The 21,123-nt window shown below is 52.7% G+C and overlaps 1 protein-coding gene across 8 annotated transcripts in view; it reads right to left on the bottom strand.

The window, feature by feature from the left end:
- Positions 1 to 191: 191 nt before the first annotated feature.
- Positions 192 to 21,123, bottom strand: part of STIM1 (stromal interaction molecule 1) — a 102,137-nt gene continuing 81,205 nt past the window's right edge. For 3 of the 8 annotated variants that reach the window (XM_049823572.1, XM_049823571.1, XM_049823573.1), the window contains exons 9-14: positions 20,077 to 20,244; positions 18,823 to 18,923; positions 18,132 to 18,367; positions 16,040 to 16,120; positions 12,571 to 12,970; positions 192 to 3,457 (exon numbers count right to left, since the gene is read on the bottom strand). In XM_049823572.1, the coding sequence (XP_049679529.1) occupies positions 2,908 to 3,457; positions 12,571 to 12,970; positions 16,040 to 16,120; positions 18,132 to 18,367; positions 18,823 to 18,923; positions 20,077 to 20,244 (1,536 nt within the window). In that variant the 3' untranslated portion in view covers positions 192 to 2,907. Of the gene's footprint in view, positions 3,458 to 12,570; positions 12,971 to 16,039; positions 16,121 to 18,131; positions 18,368 to 18,822; positions 18,924 to 20,076; positions 20,245 to 20,840; position 21,123 lie in introns of those variants that run through there. The other 5 variants (XM_049823576.1, XM_049823577.1, XM_049823575.1 and 2 more) reach the window with 4 other exon arrangements.

Here is a 21,123-nt window from a genome sequence, read left to right as displayed (position 1 = left end):
AGCCGGGGTGTCCATCTGTCCCTGCTGTCTGCTGGCCAAGCCGGGGCAGCGGGGGCTGGCTGCTGGGGACATGGTCCCCAGGGAGCCTCCCCACCACCGGCAGGCACCCAATGCCCCCATCCACCTCACATGGGACCCCCGCTCTGCAGCCTGGGAAGGGCTGGAAGAAGAGAGCAGCAGATGCCGGCTCGTAAAATAGACTACATGCTTTATTGGATTTAAAAGTTTTATGAAATGACCAAAAAAAAAAAAAAAAAAAAATAGAGTTGGCAGATGCGTCAACAGTTGCCATTTGGTGGATCCCCAACCCCTTGTCCAGAAGCATCGACAGGTCTCCGCCACCACAAGCAGTGCCGCTGGGCCCCCGGCTCCAGCCTGGGCAGCCCCTGCTCGCAGGGTGCCCACGGGGTCCCACCGTCGCCAGCCCCGCTCCCGGGGGGTGGCTCAGCTGCTCCGAGCACGTCCTGCCCACGGCGGCGGGGTGCCCGTGGCAGCAGCCCCCACCACGGGGGCCAAGCGCGGCGTCCACCCCCCTCCCTGCACCTCGGAGCAGCCGCGGGGAAATGCAGGCACTTAGTCATTTAGAGGAATTTTTCACTTATCTCAAAGCAACAGTGTAATTGTCTAACTACCACCTACGAAACAAAAAACACCTTTATAGCCCTTCCTGTATTGTCAACATACACATATATATTACTCTGGCATAAAGCAAGGCCCCAGGGGGCTTTCAGCATCCCGCCCTGCCTCCTCTTCTTCCCCTGCCAGATGTGCATCCTCCTCTGCCCACGGCAAGCGAAGCAGCTGGGGGAACCTCGGGCAGCAGCCCACCTCCAGGGACATGTCGGACGGTGGCACGGGGCAGGAGGGGGTGGGGGGGACTTGGAACTGAGCGGATGGCTGGGGCAGGGAGCCTGGGCTCGGTGGAGAGCTCAGGGAGGTCGTGTCGTGCCAGGCAGCAGCCTCGAGGGATGCGGGAGGGTGGCCAGGGGCTCCTCTGCCAGCCCCGGCGCGGGGCGCTGCAGGCAGGGGGCTGCAGGGCTGTGCCAGGGGGGAACAGGGCTTGGCCATGGGACGGAGCGAGGATCATCCCTGGGGACGGGGTCAACCCTGGGGACGGGGTCAGCCCTCGGACGGAGCAGGGCTCGTCCCACCGTCCCTGCCCTGAGCCAGGGACTCCCTGTCAGCGGCCAGGGCCGCGATGGTGGAAGTGCACCAAGGCGAGGGCTCCGAGCAGCAGGATGCAACCCGCAGCCTGCCGAGGGAGGACGAGAAGAGCCGCTGAGCCCCGGGCAGCAGCCTGGGACGGACCGAGACCGGCTGCAGGCTGTGCCGGCACCAAAGGGCCACGGGCTGGCACAGTCAGGCAGACCCCAGCCTCCAGCTGGAGCGAGCATGGCCTCGGGGCAGGGAGGACGCTGCCCGCACGGACTTTGAGGGCAGTGGGCACCCAGGTGAGCCTCCTCTGTCCCCTGGGTGCTGGGGGAGGGTGCAGAGCCCCCAGCACCCGACCTGAGGGCAAGCCTGCTTCAGAGAGATGGAGCCAGGAGAGAGGGAGGACATTTTCAGGCTCCTGCCACCTACGTACAGCCTGCCTGTGCCCGGCCAACCCTGCTGTGCCCCGCTCCCTCCCTCTTGGCCCTGCCAAACCGGGACACGGGAACAGGGGATGGCTGTGCAGCTGGGACCCCCCCTCCTCTTTGTGTGGACGTAGTGGCTGGACCCGGCTCTGCACCTAACACCCCTCGTGATGCTCCTCCATCACCGTGGTCCCCGCTCCTCGCCCCACCGAGCCGTGCCCCCCGGGACCTATCTGGGTTCAGAGGAGCTGCCTCCAGCCCTGCTCCCCCCGGCACATCCAGGGGCCTGGGGGGGGAAGTAAAGACGGGGGCAGCCGTGGGCTTCTCCGTGCTGGAGCAGCCGGCCCAGAGTCCAGCCCACCCCACTGCCACATACAGACACCGGTGCTGCTCTGGCAGCAGCTCCCAGCCCAGCGCACGCCTCCGGCAGCGCTGTGTCCGGCTGGGCAGAGCAGCTGGGTGGGCAGCCCTGTCCCACTGGGGAAACCCAGTGGGCTGCAGCCGCCTCCGGCGCAAGCAGGAAGCGGGTCAAGGGCACGCTGCGGGCAGAGCTCCTGGATGCATGAGTACCGGCAAGGGCAGAGCCCTCCCTCGCAAGGGTGTTTAACTTGCTCTTGCTTATCAAGAGCGCACAAACAGGGATTCCCCCTCCCAACCATCATAGCGATGGGGGCTGGGGTGTAGAAAAGTGACTCACAGAAATGAGGAGAGAACCGCTGCGACGTCCGTGAGGCAGCTCGCCCGAACGCTCGCACCTGAGTCACCCCAAGAGCCGAGCGGGGAGCGTGCTGCCTCCTCGGGGAGCAGCCGGCCCCACTCCCCAGCGGGCTCCCACCGCCCCGACCTTCCATACAGCCTGTGCAAAAGTTGGAAGAGGCAGAAGAACCGGGAAAAAAAATTAATAATAAAAAATAAAAAAAAATTAAAAATAAAACCACGTTGAAACCAAACCCAAATGCCGTGTGGCTGAGCAGAGGCAGGAGTAACTGGAAGCCATGCACAGCAAAGCCAGGGACTGCAGCAGTCGGAAGGGGAGAAAGGGCGGCTGTTCTCTTTGGGGGGAGCGGTCGTCGTCATCTTTTTTTTTTTTTTTTTTTTTTCTCTCAGAGATTAGGAAATAAATAAGTTTAAATAGCTCCTCCCGCTGCCGGTGTTAGGTGAGGCGACTCAGAAACGGAGTGTGCAGAGGGGAGGGTGGCGGGTGCTGGCCAGCACCCGAGCCCGCAGGGTCCGGGACGGGTGGGTGCGCTGCGTTCCCGATGCACGGCCGCCCTCCGGTCCCAGTGGGTCGCGCTCCTGGGTGGGTTTCCTCTTCCCCCCCCTCCTCTCTCTACTTCTTGGGCTTCTTGAAGATCTTTAGGGGGAACTTTTTCTTGCTCTGGCCGAGGTCAACCTCATCGCCTGTCAAGCTGCTGTCCTCGTCCCCCGGGCTCTTCTTGGCAGCCAGCTGCGGGATGCGGGTGCTCTTGGCGCTGCCGGGCCGGCAGTCAGAGATGGGGGAGGGGGTGTCGGGGTCGGTGGAGCTGGGGCTGTGGGAGCGGGAGGAATCCGAGTGGGTGTGCTTGCCGGCTGTCGGGTGGCTGATCTCCCCCAGGCTGGAGGACTTCTCCATGCCGTGGTTCACCATCATCATCTTCTTCATCACCATGGGGCTCTCGGGCAGCCGCTCCGGCAAAGCCCCCAGGGCGGAGGCCTCCGCGTGCCTGCTGCCGCCGTTGGGGGTGGGCGCGCCGACGGCAGGGTGGCCGGGGGCAGCCTCCTCGATGGACCTGGTCAGCAGGTTGGGCCGGGCAGCCAGGAGCTTGGGCGCAGAGCTGGGGATACGCTGGTGGTCGCTCAGGTGCGGGATGGAGGAGTCTGAGTCGCAGTGAGTTAAGTCTCTGGGGTGGAGAGGGCGGAGGGGAGAGAGAGGTCGTTAGTGCCGCCAGGCTCTCAGCCCCGGGATGCGCGCCCGAGCCCGCACACACACAGATGCAGTGGCTGAGGGTGGCTGGCAGGCAGGGCGATGCAGGGGAACCCCCTCGGAGGCAGCCCCGTCCTGCACCGGTGGCTTGCGGCGAGGCCCCGGGGAGCAGGAGCGGGGCGGATGCTTGTCCCGCTCCCACCGCATCGCCCGCCGGTTCTGCTCCTCCGTACCAGTGCCAGCAGGATGACCGCAGTGGGCACCCCTGGGGACGAGAGGGGCTCGTCCAGCCCGGTGCCAGCACGTGAGGCAAAGCCACCCACCACTGCAGGCAGGCAGGGCTGCCCACTGCCTCCCCCCGCAAGCGCAGCCCCTCTGTCCAGCACAGGTTCAGCGCCCGGGAGAGCTGGAAGGAAGCACTGTACGTGGAAGCAGAACCAGAGGGATGGAGGCCCCGATCCACGAGGCAGCGGCAAGCACTCAGCCCCAAGCTCGTGGGTCCAGAGGCACCGGCCGCGGCTGCGGCGGCTGTCAGGGGCCCTACGCCAGGCACAGCAGGGCTGGCCGGCCGCCGCTGGGCTCTGCTCAGAGCCGGCAGCTCCCTCCCACTCCCTGAAAAACAACCCTGCCAGCCCACTTCTTTCCCATGGATCCCAGCAGGAGCCGGGCCAGGGAGCTCACAGCATTGCACAGCTCGCCCTGACCCCCAGAGAACTGGTGCACCTGTGAGAGCCGATGCCCTTCCAGCTGCAGGACTGGCGGCAACTTCATCAGAGGGTTCCTCTGCGCTTGCTCAGCTCACATCTGTGTGTGTGTGTGCGCACGCCGCTTCACCCCTCCGAGCCGCGAGGCTGCAGCCTGACCGCAGCCCCCGGACAGAAAACACCAGACCAACTGTTTCCCCTTTTTCCTGGGTCAGCTGGTGCAAACCTCTAATCCCGGAGGGAGGAATTAGAGGTTTGGCTTTCCCGCGCAAAGCCATGCCCGAGCGCGTGCTCCTGACACGCAGCTGCCTGTGGTCGCTGCCTGCAGACCCTCTGCTGCACAGTGGTTTGTGCTCCCAGCCTGGTGCCTACTTGTGACTGCAAATGGCATTAGAGCGTTGCTGCGCCAGCCCGAGGAGCTCCCAGATCCTTTCTGAAGCGGAGAGTGGGAGGTAGGAGGAGGGGAGAAATGGAAAGTCACAGGTTACGACTTCCAGCCGGGATCACCCAGGTGGGTGAAATGCTGCTGTACCCGACATCCCCACGGTCCCTGCCGAAACCTGCTCGTGTGCCCATGCAGCCAGACAAAGAGCTACACTGCTCTTGCTACCATCTACTTTAACGCTGGCCTCAAGACTCGGACACTGCACGGCCATCCCTCCTGCCCGGGAGGGCAGGCACAGGCAGGGAGGGACAGGGGCTGTGAGGGGGGGTCAGGCATGGTCTGCACCAGCTGGAGGCAAGTAGTACAGGATGGGAAAGGTGAATGGAGAGAAAAGGAGCAAAGAGGAGGAGAAGCAAAAGGGTGTGAGAAGAGACAGGAGGTGCTCAACAGTTCCTCGGCCCCTGTCACCGCCATGCTCTCCGCTCCCGGCGCAGACCTCCCCACGCAGCTGAGCCCCAGGACGTGGATCACTGTGCCCTGCTGAGCCCTGCCATGCTCGCACCAAACCCGCCTGGCACAGCGTGTGAAGAGCGCCTAGTTCCTCTTTTACCATACCAGCATAAATAACATCAGAGTTTGGAGGCAGCAAAAGAGAGAGTCAAGACGAGAGAAGATACCCTCACTACCGAGCTGGTATATAAGGAGACTTCCAGGTGGTGTTGGGTGGATGCTCAGGCAAAGTGGCTACAACAGAGCACAAAGGCACCCAGTACAACAGCACTAGCACAAGGTGCTTATAAAAGGCAGGAAAGATTCTCCTCAGATCATTGCCCTTCATAATGATAACAAGGGTATTTTTTAAACAAAACCCACTGAATAAACTTGGGCCCTCGTTTAACAGCTCCGTAGGAATATATGGAGGAAAGGGGTATTAAAAAACCTCGTGGATGGTTAGGATACAGCCCAAGATCCACTCTGAGAGCCCAGCTGTGGAGACTGTCTCATCTCTTATTTTAACAAGAAGAAAATAGCCCCAGGCATTGCTGGAATAGTCCTTGCCTTTCGCACACACACAACTGAGCCCATCTGACATCCGAGCGATGGAGAGCTGCATCCTCAAGGTTAGCAGCAGGCAGGGGAGAACAGGAACTGAACAATTTGGATGGTGTGAAATCCCCAGCTATTCTGAGTGAGCATCTTGGAGGCCATCCAAGGAAGACAACTGCGATGAAACACACTGTATGGAGCCACAGGAGCTCCCAATTCCCCAGCACCACCAGCAGATACTGCAGCTCTGCAGAAGGTCACCGTGACAGCTCATGGCCCACAGCTTTCACTGGGATAACTGGGGCAGTCAGCTTCAGGAACAGCAGCATCAATAAAAAAACCTGATGGGGCTGAACATGAGAGTATTTCAGAGCCATCTTCTGAAAGGTGGACACCGATGGCACCCACACAACCTGGGGAGCTCGAGACCTCAGGCTGCTGCTAGTAAATGAAGAAAGATGTAACTGTAATCACAACTCAACTCCTTTCCTTTAAGAAAGTTAGGAGTCTCAGGCTCTTCCTGAACATTTCTTGTGCATGTCGGTGCTTAACACACCTGCAAAGGGGGAATTTCTGCTGGGAAATTTCTACCAGGCCACTCGTCGTGTCGCCTCTCTCAAGAAAGGGTGGCAGAAGCCATTGCATGCAGGTGCTGAGCTGCTGTCAAGAGAGATGCTGCAAGGGTGAGCCAGTGCTGAACACATGCTTTCAGAGGTTTATTTCCTCCACGAATACCTGGAAAGTGTCCCCTTTCCACGAAAACAAAGCAGACTTTGACCGCCTGGTTTGGCACCAGCCCTGCAGACTGATGCCGAGCAAGGGAAGGCAGCAGCCGTTGTGTCCTCCCGGCCGGCGCTCGGTCCCAGCACACCAAGGAGAGGGAGCGATGCTACTGCAGAAGCTGCATCTTCCGAGCTGCCTGTGGGCTGCCTGTCCTGCTGCCCACACACCTGCTGCTCACCGCTCGCTGCAGAGTTCAGTTCAGGGGAAAAGGCTCCATCCAGACTCCCTGCTCAGCCATTGCCATACAGGTACATGGGTGAGGCAGCACGGGAAGGCAGCCGGGCAATACCTTGGCCTGGAAACGATGCTGACCTGAGGCAGGACTATGGGTAGGCAGGACCACCTCCAGGCAGCGCAGGCAGGTCTGCAGCACCCACTCCAGACTCATTCTGGCTGATCCTGTCAGGCTGGCATGCTGCTATGGCAGGGTTGGACCACCGCTTCCCCAAGGACCACCTCCCTAAGGAATATGGTGCAAGAGCTGAGCACCTGCTGCTCGAGTTCACCCGACGAAGTGGCTGAACATCGTGCGGATGCAGCGTGCCCTGGCCAGTGAAGGCAGGTTTAGACAGTAACGCCTGCTCGCTTGAAATTCAATATTGTAGCTCCACCGAGGAATATTCTTTTCCGGTAAAAATCACTCCAACCCTTCCACTGGCTGCCATAATCACAAAGGTATCTGAGTGGGGGTCAGTGAAAAGAAATCCTTTAAAAAAAACCCTGAGGCAATACCAAATACAGCAAAAAAATATTTTTTTAAACTGAGGTGACTTAAAAAGCACCTTATTTGTGAAGAAGGTGAGTTTTCTCCCTGCTGAGATCTGCAAATGCCTGTTAGCTTGGAGGCCATCCAGCACGCCTCACCCCCTCTGTCACAGAGTCCTGCAGAGTTTTAAATCCAGAGGAGACAAAAGCAATCCTGTGGCTATGGCAGTGTGTGGAGAAAATGACGACAGCAGATGGAGAAACATCCTCCGGTCCAGGAGGATTTTCTTCCCCCAAGCGCAGACGCTGGGAACCTGATCCTCAGACAGCTGGTCCTGCGCCCTGGGGAGATGGAGGTGAAACGCTGCCTGGCTGCCACATCTCCTCTTCAGACCACTCTCACCACAGCTAAGGGTCCCTGGGCATCAAGGGGTTGGTGGTCAGTTTGCAGGGGTCTACCTCCCCATTGCAGGCATGGCTGTCACCGCTGTTCCCTGGGAATGCTCTGCCCTGGCGCAGATGGCTGGCACCACTCTGGGTGCTACCTTGGTCCAACCTTGTTGGACCACAATTTTTTCTCCCTGGGCTTGCCAGCTTGCTGTCCAGAGGGGGACTGAAGGAGCTGATAGGGGGAAACAGCCTATGAGCACACACTTTTCACATATCCTAATGGTGCTGAGCTAACACATTTTATTCATAATCTATCCAGCTGTAACTCAAGAATATATTCCCAAAGGGTAGAGGCAAGACACTGTGACTGCTGACACCAGCACACCAAGTGGCACATCAGCGGTGGGCAGCAGAGAAGACCCCCAGCAGCAGCAGCCCCCACGCTGCTCTGCGAAGCTGCAGTTCAGCCCATGGCAGCTGAGACGCAGGCATGATGTGCCAGCACACAGCAGAGCACTCACCACGCCAGGGATGACCCGAGGGGCCAGCTGGGCCATTAACTCCCCCGACAGCCTTTGGACCAGGGCATTTGGGCACATGCTGAGACAGACCTCCTGACAGGCACGGACTGATTTTGAGAGCTAAACACCAGCAGCTGGAAACTTTTGCTGGGACTCTCTACAGCCCTAAAGGATCTTTTCTGGCGGTTCCCACAAGTAAGTGTGCAACAGGGGAGGCGTGTTTCCATGGGGACATGACTCCCTGGCATGCACACCGGCTTCGCCAGAGAAACCAAGGAGGAGGGGATGCTCCTGAGCCCAGTGTCAGGATAAGAGAGGAGGAAAGACCATTGCCAGAATATTGCTCGTCATCTCGGGCAAGGCTCAGCCAAGAAGGGCTGGCCTATATCCTGTTAATTTTCATGAGGCTTATGCTCCTGAATTGATACGGCATGTTTTCAAGAGGGAACGCTGGCCTGGGACACAGCCAGCCTTGATGAAGCAGGGGAAGATGCCTTCAGAGAAAGCGCTTCTGCGATGCAGCAGGAAATACTGAACGCTTATCCCTCCTGAAAACCTCAGACCACCAAGTGAACATGAAAATACCTGGGAGCCTCATTTAAGACAGCATGTTCCTCAATCCCAGCCGCACTGCCGCGGTGTTCACTTCTTTCTTTTCAGTGTAGCTGGGCACACTTACAATCTATGAAGACCGAAGCCAATGGCATTCACCTATGTGAAGGCAGGATGCGCGCACTGCTGCTGTTTTATCTGCTTTCACCTGCACTTCCTACCGTGCCACTCCCAAGAATCCGCAAAGACTGCCGTGAACGAGAGAGGATGAGCAAATGGGAATGGACTGACTTTGCAAACAAAAGAAGCAGAGCGCAAAGCATGGAGTAAAGAAAGACTGGTAGTGGTGGAGAAAGAGGGGAGAGGGCAGGAGGATGATACAAAATAAATATTTATTTTTCCTCAACTTTGCAGCCCATTGAATGATTTCTCCTGGTGGGCTCCTGCTGTCTGCACAATCCAGGACATGGGCTGTAGGAAAGCTTAGGAGTGGCTCAAGGGCGTCTGACACTAAAGCAGGGCTTGGTCTACCAGCCTCATACAGACCTTGCTGCCTCTACCACTCCCTGCCCTTTACCGAGAGCACCCATAACTGCAAGGCTATACATTATATACTTAAGCTAGCATGTGGCACCAGGGCAGCAAAGGCTTCCCCTAAGGCAAAATGAAATTTTCTGTACAGCTTAGTTATTCTACTGTGCTCCACGTGGCACAGTCAGAGGCTTAGTAACAGCCTCTACAATGCAAATCCAACAGTCATTTCTTCCATTCTGTAAGAGCTGTGAATTACTCTTTTCACTGGATTACTGACACTCTCCTTTTGCTTTGGCTGCCACCTCCCTTCCCCATTGGAAAAGGGCCACCAGCATGGGGATTTGGTCCTACACTCCCATCTCCATCAGGTTTATCCATGGGTACCACTTGAAGCAGGCACTGGCAGCAGCAACCTCTGTGCACACAGCACCCTCCAACCCCTCTCCCCCCCAAGGGACACCCAGTCCACTTCATTAACATTAAAAAACACACATCAGCCTTCAAAATCAGAACAGCTCTGACCTTATTTGCACCGGATCCTCTGAAGCCAATTGCAAAAGAGAAGCAAACAGTGAGGAGTTCATGAAAGCAATTCAGCGGCCACGCGCTGGCCTTGCCTGGAGAGAAGGTCCCTACCAGGTTAACCCCCAGCAGACTTTAGCACCGTATACAGCTTGCAAGGAGAGAAGAGATCCCCGAGCCTTTCTCTGGGGGAACGGCTCGTTTGAGACGATTTCTCTTGCGAGGTCTCGCCAACATTGGCGTCTGCTGGATATGAGAGGCTAAAGCGATCCAGCAGCCCAAAGTACTCAAGGTAGCACTCTCCTCCTACCAAGGGAGCCAGGAGCCAGGAATTTTTTGGGTTCCATTTTCGTCCTTGGCAATGGCTCCCTGGAAGGCCTTTCTCAGCCTCAGCTTCCCCATCTGTTCTGCTTGCCTCTTTGGGAGGCTGTGGAGCTCGAGGGATGTAAGTAAAGGCCTGCGAGACTGGTTATATAAAAGAGAAAGAGCAATTCATTGGCTTGTGCTGTGGCATGCCCTTGTGGCAATATTTTTAAAGAGATGCATCTAAGCAGCATCTGCTAACGATGCAGTTTGACAAAAAATTAAAAGCAACAAAGCAAGAACACATTTGGGCACCCAATTCTTCATTTCTGTTTTCTGCAATGAACAGAAAATGAATGAGCATGGATTTTGTCTGCTATTGTGTAGCTGAAGCAAATCTTATGTGAGAAGTTCTTACTCTGCAAATCTCCATTGCTAAATCAATTATCCTGCATCAACAGGTGGTTTTCGCTGTGGGAACAGGGACAAAAAAGTCCTATCTTCCACTGAATGGTGGCCAATTACGTTCTGACAAACTACTAAGTGCCCATGGGGAATGACCTCTCAGCATCATTGTCTTTTCTAATGGGGATCCGAAAGTCACACTACATTTCCCTCTGCCACTCTCAGGGGAGTCTACAGGTTTGAGACTTCAACCTGGTCAGCAATTAAGTGTATCACAGGCCTCAGCTGAAAAAAAAAAAAATCATGTTTATACAGCTATTTTTGAAACAGTACATCAGCCTTCGAGCTCCCAGGACAAGCCCCTACAGAGACAAGAAGGTCGATGGTAAACAGGGACTGTGCAATGTTACCAGAAGCATTCCCAGCTTTTATCAGTCAAACTGGGACAGCTGCAACTGAACTCAAATTGGCAGTAATTAATCTAAATTTTAATCATGCTGCTTCTCGTAATCCCAAAACAAACATTACTAAATTAACCAAGACATTGCTCTTTAATTGTCCATTGTGGAGCAGGTGCAGTAATTTCCCCCCGCCCCAATACTCCAGAATCCATCATCTGCCTGGGGCTGCTTGGGGCTTTACACGTGCTGCTTCTTGCAGCCTGGGCTCAGGGATGCTCTGGTCCAGCGGGCAGCCCGCAGGCAGCCCAGCTTTGAGACACACAAGTTAGCAAGGAGGTGAGACATCCAAAACAGAGACTGTGTAAATGATGTCAGGAGAGAACCTACGGCTAAGGGCAAAGGTACCTACAGATAAAGGAATAATGGTACAACGTGCCGGGACAAATGAAGATGTGGTGACTTGGAATGTTGTCCTGCTTGGATAAATAAACATGAAAGGACATCGTCCCCATCGACTTCCTCACTGAGAGACTTCCAGCCTTTTCCCTCATGCTGTGGATAAGGAGACTATTTTTAATTTTACCAAGGAGAAAGCGCAGAACAGAGATGGAATGACTTGGCCACAGTCAGAGGCAGCTCCCCGGCAGGGCAGGAGGACAGGACTCCCCTGATGGCCCATCACAGCCCTTCCACCATCTACTTCAGTGCCGACACCTCCACACCAAGTGCCTGCGATGCCCCTGAACCAGAAACCATGCAAACCAGACTCGCCACTCACCCCTTAGCCGCGGGTTTAAATCAAGCATCTGAATGGACGTGGTCTCAAACCACACTCTGGAGCTGGGTCCATCCACGACCCACGTGGGGCGAGGACCTCCAATGACTGCTGCCTGTGGACCTTGTTTGGAAGAAAGCCACCCCAGGCAGCCCAAGGAACACAATCCTCTGCTTGGGCTACAGAACATTTCTGAAATTGGGACGGTTGCCGGAGGCCCCCCCGCAGCACCCCAGTTAGAGCAGATAGGATTCCCCCATCTATGGCCCACCCAGTCCTTTGCCTTTCTAATGCCGGCAGGGTGAATCAGCAGAGGTCAGGGATTTAGGGATGTGGATGACAACTAGCTCCTTGGATCCTAGCATACACAGGTCTCCAAAGAACCGTCGCTCGCCAGCTGTTACTACTGAAAGTGACCAAGTTAAAGCCAGTGATCCAGCATAAGAAGCACTAACTCCCTCCTCATTATTCAGACATTCCATAGCCAAAACACAATCATGCTTCATCCCCTACCAAAACAGAGGTCGATAGACACTCTGAAACATGGAATTCCTAAATCCTGCTTTTTGCCATCTCTTAAAAACAGCACGAATTTCAAACCCTTCAGCAGCACCAACTACTATCTCACAGTATCTACCCATCGTGTTTCCTTTGCAATTCGCTTGTGAAGACCCCAAATAAGTCAAGGCTTCAAATAAGGTCAGTGTTTGTTTGATTAGTTGTGTTACCTTTGTTCTCACAGGTGCATTACCCAAGTGAAAGACTGACTTATTTAGCGATAACCGATTGCCCAGGAATTCTCATTTGCTTAGCTACAGTTAAACAACAGCACCTCCATGGTTTATGCACCTGCTGAGTTCGCAGATATGGGAATGGACCATGGAGCACTCCTTAGAGGGTCCACTGGCACAGGAGAGTGGTTGAAGAAACAAACGCAGATAAATCATGAAATAAAGGCCCAAAAGGAAAGGGCACAAGGAATCTAGGAGAAAGAGCACCCAAGCAAGCATCAGCTCTGAGACACAGCAGGCAAGAGGGAGCTAGAAAAGAAACAGCAATATACCCAAAGCTTTCAGTGCGACAGCGAACTCCAGAGGTGACATCAGGAGGGGGTAGATCAGGGATGGAGTCCATCTGAAGGAAATAAGAGGAGGTGGTGTGATGGTAATAGATAGGGTGGACATGGCAAGCAGGAGCAGATGCAGTGGTGGTGGATGAGGAGCAAGAGGTGGAAGAGGTGGTGGTGGCAGCAGATGGTGGGCTGGTGCCGGGAAGGTCGGAACTGAAAGACTGTCCAGAGGAGAGGCTGTGCATTCGACGGAGAGAGACTCTGCCTGCCCAGTAATGGGCAGGTTGGCCCGACTCATTCTGGCCTTGCACATAACTCTCTACCAACCTCTGAGATCCGTGGGCGTGCTGTGGGTCCACCAGGCGCTGGCGAACTGTGCTGGGCAAGGCAGGAGCTGTAATGAGAGAAAGGGAGAATGCTGAAGGCAGCACATCAAATCAGCGAGGAGGCAACGCAATAAAACTGCCACCCACGGCCAGGGCTATGCACCGCAGCACCATGCTTTCTGTCACCAGGACACTTTCTCAGACCACTGCAGCCATCCCACCTTGTGCTGTAAGTTACCCTGGTTTAATGCAGATGAGCATTAAGCTGGTGCTACTGCTTAACATGCTAGATTAATGCCCAACCCATGAAAAACTCTGTTTGCCATTCCTGATATAGGTGCTTTCTGAACACCTTATCTGATCATCTTGCTTGAAGCAGAAACTGGCTGCATGATTCATCCTACCCAACTTTACATCAGAGCTACCACCCAGGCTCCCTTTATAGTAAACGTGAACAAGTCAGTACTTTCAGGGCATGATTCATTTCATCCTAACGCAGACATCCAAATCGCTCAGATGCTTCATGCCCTGGTACTTCTACTTCCCTACACAGCCTAAAAAAAGGAGCCTCTGGTGATCAGTTCAAATGTAGGCACCTAAAGCCAGCAAGGAGAGCTCCATTCCCGGAGCTCGGCTCTGCTCCTGCTTCCAGCATCATTGTGCCAGTGCAACTCCTGGAGCAAGGCGCAGGAATGCAGGACAGAAAGCAGGGTTGTAAAGTACAGCTGCACTTTGTGTTCAGGCACAGGAAGGCTTCTATGAAGATGCAGAAACCTCCCAGCTGTGTACCCTTCTGCAGGGCAGAACAGCCAGGACACGTGACAGATGTATAGTAACTATGATATTAATTGGGTAGGCACAGGCTTTCGTCATCAGTCCATGCCTGAAATTATAGCTCTGGTCCAAAAGTGGTATCATCTGTTCCAGTCTGTTCGATAATTAGCTCACTGATCAAAGAGACACTCGATTTGAAAAGTATTTTTCTGTAATTGCAAATTCATCTTGGTTCAGAGAAACAAACTGGACTGCCTCCTTCAGTGCACCGTCACCAGCTAATTAACAGCTTTTAAAGATCATAATGATCTTTCTGGCCACATAGTCTTTCCTGTCAGGTAACAGGCCAGAGAGGTCGGCCAGTTCTCTCTGCACCAAGCCTACATTACATCTGTACCACACCTACACACTGAGCCGGAGCCAGGGAGTCACCGTTAGAAAGGCAGAGGGAGGCACCTTCATCTACACGGAGATTTCTGCACGCTCATCTCCATCAGGCAGAGCATTACACATGGAAAACTAAGGATCCACTCGGCTGTATCGCCATCCTGCAGACAACCAGACTGGTTGTATTTAACCCACTAGCTGTAATTTCCATACAAGATGTTCCTTCTTTTGCAGGAGATAAGGTGTTCAGGATTGTTCAGGATTTCTTGTATACATAAGAAATAAATGTAAAAATGGGTTAAAAAGGTGAACAGACAGGAAAGCTAAGAAATGGAGTAGAAGGAGAGCTCCTTCGGGAATCGAAGAACCAGCAAATCACTGCTATAAAAACATACAGCTAGGAAACACGAGTCTCCTGCAGCTCAACTGACAGCAACAACTTAGGTACTGAAGCATCACTGCTGGGACGTATTTCAAGTGAAAGAAGGAACAAGCAAGAATAATTCAGTCAACTTTGCTGTTTCCACATCTCCAAGGTTAATCACAGTTCCTCTCGCAGGGTCCCACCACTCAGGTTTGCTACTTCTTGCTTTACTACACTGCCCATCTATGAACCTTTCTTTTGCTGGAGCTCTTTATACGATCCACTTTCTATTTCAATATTTTTTTTTTCTCTCAAGAGCTCCAGAGCTGAAATTAAGTGAAATCGAGTCACACGGAGTCAAGGTGGAAAAAACCCCCTTGCTCCGGTGGGGACTTGCAGAAAACTGATCAGAGGAGGTGAGGGGGAGAGTGTTAATGGGCAGAACTGGAGGCTGTTCCAGCTCCCCTGCTGTGCCTTTGCAGCAACAACTGCTGCTAACTAAGGCAGCACAGACAGGAATAGCACAGCTGATCCCTACTTGCCTGCTGCTGGCAGGGATACAGTTTAGGAGTCTCAGTTTGGAGGGCTAACAGGGATCCAAGCTCTACAGAATAATTAACTGGGGGATTATGGGTTTCTGCTACAGGTTTCTTTTTCTCTTGGCCCATCCTTTCTTCCCTAAGGGGTTTGTTGGGTTTTTTTCCTGGCATTCCATTCCTCATTTACCAACTTGACTTACCCCTTTGCCTTCTCCTTTTGCACAATTTACCCTGCTATAAGCACCGGACCAAAGGCTGAGACCTCACCTTGCACAGCCACAGCAGCCCCTCGAATCCCATGAAGACCATCTCACCCCAGACACTGCACATGTTTTATCAACGTTAGCCAAATAACCTGCTCATCATCCTGAGGAAGACCACCACCACGCAAGCCCTAACCAACACCAGTGTACAGCCTGGCCTGCTGCTGCACGTGCTTGTCCTCCTCCATCCCATGCTGCCAGCGTTCAGCAGCACTCCGTGAAGGGAACGCTTCCAGCCAGAAGCAGGAGGCTTGGCGTCTCTGGGGCGGAGCATGCCATCCCCACAGCCCCAGCATCAGGGCACCAGGGGACAGATTAGCATAATAAGTGGCACTGCTCAATTTATTTAAGGATACTGAGGGAAGAAAGGCATAGCAGTCAGCAGCAGCCCCCACGAGGAAGGACTGGGGTCAGCCTCAGCTGGCAGTGAAGGGGCTGCAAGCAAAGCCCGTGCAAAGAAAGAGGTGGGATGGGAAAGGGAACATTATCACCTCCTCCTGGCCTAGCCTGAATCCTTAATCTCCACCTCAGGGGTAAAACCAAGTAAAATCAACCCTCCAGATTTCATAACTGGATTTTTTTAAAAAAAGCAAAACCCAAGAGCACACGGGAACTACAGCGAACTGTGATTCTTCTTCATCCCACCAGACTCTTCCCTGGGGTTAGTAAAGATGCTAATGACTCAGTGAAGAGAGGTAGATTCATTAGTTTTCTGTGCCAGAAAGTGGGAAAATCTGTGTATGTATTTTAGTCCAGAAAAAGGGCAGAGGGTAGAACAAAAAATTAAAATATAATTGAAGAGAACCAAACCAGGGTATTTCCAGAGGGACTGATCCTCCGAGGACAGAGACGAGCGGTCACTGAACCTGCGCCCGAAAAGCCAGGCTGCATCTGGGATGGGCCAACCAGGAGTGAACGGGAGAGAGAAAAATGTGATTTACCATGAGAATCATCACGGGCAGTCAGCAACAACCCCAACACGTCTGGGGAGGAAAATCTCTGCACTTGTCTCCTGAAGCAGTTTTTGTACACAGAAAAAGAAAAATCCTCTATGGAAAGTCAAACGCTCCCTTGCTTTGGGAACTTGGATGCCCAGTGCTTGCTATGCAGAGTTATCACCTGCAGGGATGCAGGTCAGCGCTGCGGCACGCAGGCAGGCATGCTCACCGCTGATCACTGGACTGACGGGAACTGCAAGTGCTCACTGCAAGAATCTCACTCGAGGTGTCCCAAGCAAGGCACAAAGAAGCTGAGGCTTAAAATCTCAGATAAAGATTCATGCCTCATACAGCTCACATCCTCCAGAGACTGTGCTTCAGGTGTTACTTAGGGCTTTTCTTCAGACATCCCTCTCTCATTAATACCTCACTTGCGTCTTTGCAACTGTTTTATTGGAGCTGTCTTGGTTTCTAATGGTAACTGATAATCACAAAGACTAGTAGGACACCATTATCTGTTTGAGACTTTAAACCTTCCCCATGCACACCCAATCCCATAAACTGCCAGCTCCAACCCTCGTGTTTGCTGAGGCCTGGAAAGATGCAAATACCCAGTTCCTCCTGCCTTACCATCCTGCAAGCTAGCCAAATCCTCAGTGCTCTGCCTTCATCGTCCTTAGCTTGACCTCAGCACTCACCTCCAGACCGTCACAGCATTTAACCAGAGCCCGAAACCACGAGGCAAGGATGGCAATGGCACATACGGGCATCTCCTGCAGCGCACACTGCCAACCCCAACACTCTTCTGTTCCTCTTCCCCACCTTCTACCCAGTTAAATAGACTTTTGATGAAGTCTTCACTAGAAAGTGACCTGAATCAGACATAACTAAAAAGACTGCTGCAGCTAACGCTGTCAGCACGGGCTTCCCTCTCCCAGATGGAGCTCAGAAAGCTGTGCTCCAGCCACGTGCTGCTCCCTGTGCCACCCAGACCACTGTGGCAGAGTGTCTGGAACTGCTCCTCAGTTCTCCCATTCTCTTGTGCAATAGCTAGAGATAGGAAACTGTATTTGGAAAGTGCATTTTTGAGAGAAGCAAGACCAAATCTAGGTCAGTTTAACATGGGAACAGTAGCCAGGACTGATTCACAAACCTTTCATGGAGAAGGAGACAACCTTCACTTAATCCAAGAGCTCAGCAATTGAGAAAGTAACAGGCACAGGGTGACTCAAGTTCAGTCCCTTCCTGCGAGAGATCTGGGCTCATGAGAGCAGTCCACCCTCCCTTTCCAGCAGCCCCGTTCCTCCCTACAGGAGTCGATGCACTTTGTATACAAACAGTCACCGCTAAAGAGGGAGCAAACACCCACCTTGGTGACTACAAGACATGCACAGGAGATGGGGCATTGAAGTTTCAGTCTTTGCTCCAGGAAATGTTTAACAGGTTGTTACAGGTAGGCAGCATCACCACAGCAGACTGCTCCTCCTCCCTATACAGAATGGCAGGAGGTGCAAGTCCAAAGCCCTGCATGAGGAGGGGGTGTCTTCAGGTCCTTTTATATCCTGAACAAGTGTTCTAGTTACAGGGACATCAGGAAAATGTACTTTGTTTTTCTCTCTCACTTCTGTGGGTCTAGCCCATGCCTTTTGGGTTTTTTTGGTAAATGCTTAAATTCAGTAAGTTGAACACAACAGCATACATATGATTAAATGATGACTAATAACATCTACAAATTACTAGTTCTGCTGGAATTAGCAGGCTCCAAGCAACCCCAGCAGTGGTGGTCTAGCACTTATGGACATTCCTGACCCTTAACAACTAACAATTTCTCTTTGGTCATTTAAACTTTAACTTAGATACCTTGATTCCTCCTAACATATTGGAACTACTGTTCCAGGTCCGCCCTATGTTGTGGCACCCGGCAGATGCAGACTCACCACACGCAGCTAACACAGTCTACGTACATTGTATGGACATGGGAGACACGATCTCTTCATCCAAATCGTCCACGTCATCAGTCATGATGAAATGTGAGGGGTTAGGCCGCGGAGTGCCCATCCAGCTGGGGTCAATGTTAAGGGCTGACGCCAGGGTGTGGATGCCTGGGTTGTTGACGATCTGGAAGCCGCAGAGCAGCTCTATCTGCTGCCAGCGATGCAGGCGCTCCCGCAGTGCAGCCGTCACTTCGCTCAGCGCTTGCCTGGAAGCAAGGTTCAAGCAAGGAAAAATGTGGGGAGTGAAGGAAAAAGACACCATAAATTGTCTGAAACAGGGAGTCTAGTGGTTCAGCTTTGTATCCTAATACTTGAGACATCTTTAATTCCACTTTCAGGAGTACAGGAGTTTAAAAAAAAAACCAGCAACAACTGAAATATCCAGGGATAATCGCTTAAGAATACTGCGATCCCCCAATTGCTCATTTTGACAGGACTTTTAATTGCTCTGGATAACTGCAATTTCTTGTTTCACAGAGATAAAATTAAAAGGTTACTGACTAAAAGAAGTCCAATCCCAGCTAACTAAAGTAAACAGAACAAAAGTTCAGCAAAATGAGACCAAGAGCACCTGTACAGGCTATAGTACACTTGTGCCTGTAATAAGTGAGGGGTGAAAAAGGCAGGCAGAAATAAGGGAAGATAATAAGTAGATACTCACTTTGCAGTTAAGATTTTATGATCAACATCATCTAGAGATGAGCTGTGAGCAACATGAAATGTTCCAAACAGGGTGTTTCGCTTCTTTTTGATTTTTTCAGCCTGGAACATCAACAGAAAAAGGTCACAGGAAGAAGACAGCCTTATGTTTCCTCCAGGACAAGAACATCCTGGATGGGCTGAGACAGAAATAGTCCCTGCAGCTGTTTGCACACATGTAAATAGTGTGAGTTGGGTTTTTACTGAAGGGTGTTATTCTTCCTAGCATGGTGGGTGAGGAATTCGCCAGCAGTGAGTAAGAAGGTTGGGGGTTTCAGGCTCCTCCTTGGCCCTTCTGATTTCCAAAGAGTCAGAGAACTGAACCAGCTACTTCATACAGCAAATGGCTCTGTCATAAAACCTTGTTTTGTCTTTCCCATGAGTAAACTATCAGAGAAACACTGTTAATGCCCTAGGGTTGTTGGTTTGGGGAGGTTTTTTGTTTGGAGGTTTGTTTTTTTGCCTTCCTGTTGTGGCACAGTGTATAATCAAAATTAAAGTCGCCACACACAGCTCTTTGGTTCACAGATCTAGCGGCAGTAACTTGAGACTTACAAAAGACAAACCAAGGATGTAGACACAAGAACTGACACAGCAAAAGGAAAACCATTGAAATGTTAAAATGTTCAGAATAAAAAAATATTAAGGCAGACAAATTTTTCTATGCTGCCAGCTCTGACTGCTGTGTACGTCCAGAGACACAAATACATGTTTCGACAGCTTCCCTGCAGCTCATCGCTTCTTGGTTGGCACAGAAAATTCGAAACAACTGGGAATACAAAAATGATTCATCGCTACAGATTGCATGCACATTAGAAATTTTGTTGCCTGCGCATGTAAATCACCTAAAGCAAGGATTATACTTAATAGGTACAAAACCTTCTGCTTACTGACTACCCACAGTGCTGTCACACAGGCAGCAATTCATACTCTGCACCTTCCCAGGGCTCCAGCCTACTGAAGACAGGCTAACGCAGCTGACGGGCATGCCCAGGTCAGGGCCTGCCATGCCCTGAGAGGCGATCGCTTATTATAATTTTCAGCCCCTACTTACATCTCTATGAAGGTTTGTGCTGCACTTCAAAAAAATGCAAATTTAAGGCATTAAAAGGCAAATAAAGGAGGTGCAGAGAAACCAGCTCTGCAGGTTTCATTCCCCAAACCTTTTCCCGTGGCTGCGAGGGGAAGACCCAGGACAAGATGCTGAAATTCTCACCCCTTCCTTGGCCACCAGCAGCTGCTTCTCCGCATTCTGTTTCTTGATGTTGTAGTACTGGACCTCCACCTCGTGGGTCAGCTGGAGCCACTTCTGCAGGGCCTCGGGCGCAGCCCAGCTGCAGTGGGACTCTAGCTCCTTCTCAGCATTCTTGAGTGCCATCCGCACCTGGGGGAGAACCGGCCGGCGCGGTGTTGCAGCAGCGGCAGGGAGAGCCTGCCCTCCCACAAGGTCATCCCAACCGCTGGCCGCCAACCCGGTGCTTTTAAGGTACCAGAAAAAAGGAAGAGAAAAAAAAAGAGACTCCACGCAACTTAATCCTACTCATGACAGAAGCAAAAGTCATCAGAAGGAGAGATGGCATCCTGGTACTGCAGGCAAGTGAGAGAGAGGAGCGCAGCAGGAAAGCCATCCAACAGGGCAAGGCTGCTGCTCGGATGACCAGAACACACTACGGTGTTTTCCTTTCATCCTAAAGGTGAGCTCCTTCCTCAAAAATTTCCAACCATCGCGAGGCTGTCCTGCCTCAGCACCTCAGCTATCAGGGAGGGCAAGTTCATCACTGACCTGGTCTACCCCTTCACGTCAGCTCTTCTGCCTCACAACAGCATAAACTGCAGGTAAACCCTCCAGAGCTGACAGCATGATGCATGAGTTAGTTAAAAGAGAATTAGACTTTAGGTAAGGATATTCAGGGTGCTTATCGTAGCCTCTAGAAATCTCTGCAAAGTTCGCTGCCTGCCTGCAGGTCTGTGAAACTCACAGATTATCCTCCTGAGGCAGAATCGCTGACAACGCTGCACAGGCAATCGCTTTTTCTCACTGCAGCTACTGAGCCAAACAGAGGGAGCTTGTCAAGAGACAACTTTCACACTGGAGCAAGATGATAAAAATATTTAGACACAAAACATGTGCTGCTTGGTCAGGAAAAGAAGTAACACGTCTGGAATCAGCAGTTTCTGTAGCTTTCTGGGGGACTCTCCTTCCACCCCAGCTCAGTCTCCTCCACACACCATCGGTCTGGTCTCCTCCACTTACTTATCTTGC

Source organism: Accipiter gentilis, chromosome 19 (assembly GCF_929443795.1).
Source record: "Accipiter gentilis chromosome 19, bAccGen1.1, whole genome shotgun sequence".
Classification (NCBI taxonomy): Eukaryota; Metazoa; Chordata; class Aves; order Accipitriformes; family Accipitridae; genus Astur; species Astur gentilis.
Note: the sequence above shows the minus strand (reverse complement) of the source record. Positions and strands in the feature narration are given on the sequence as shown.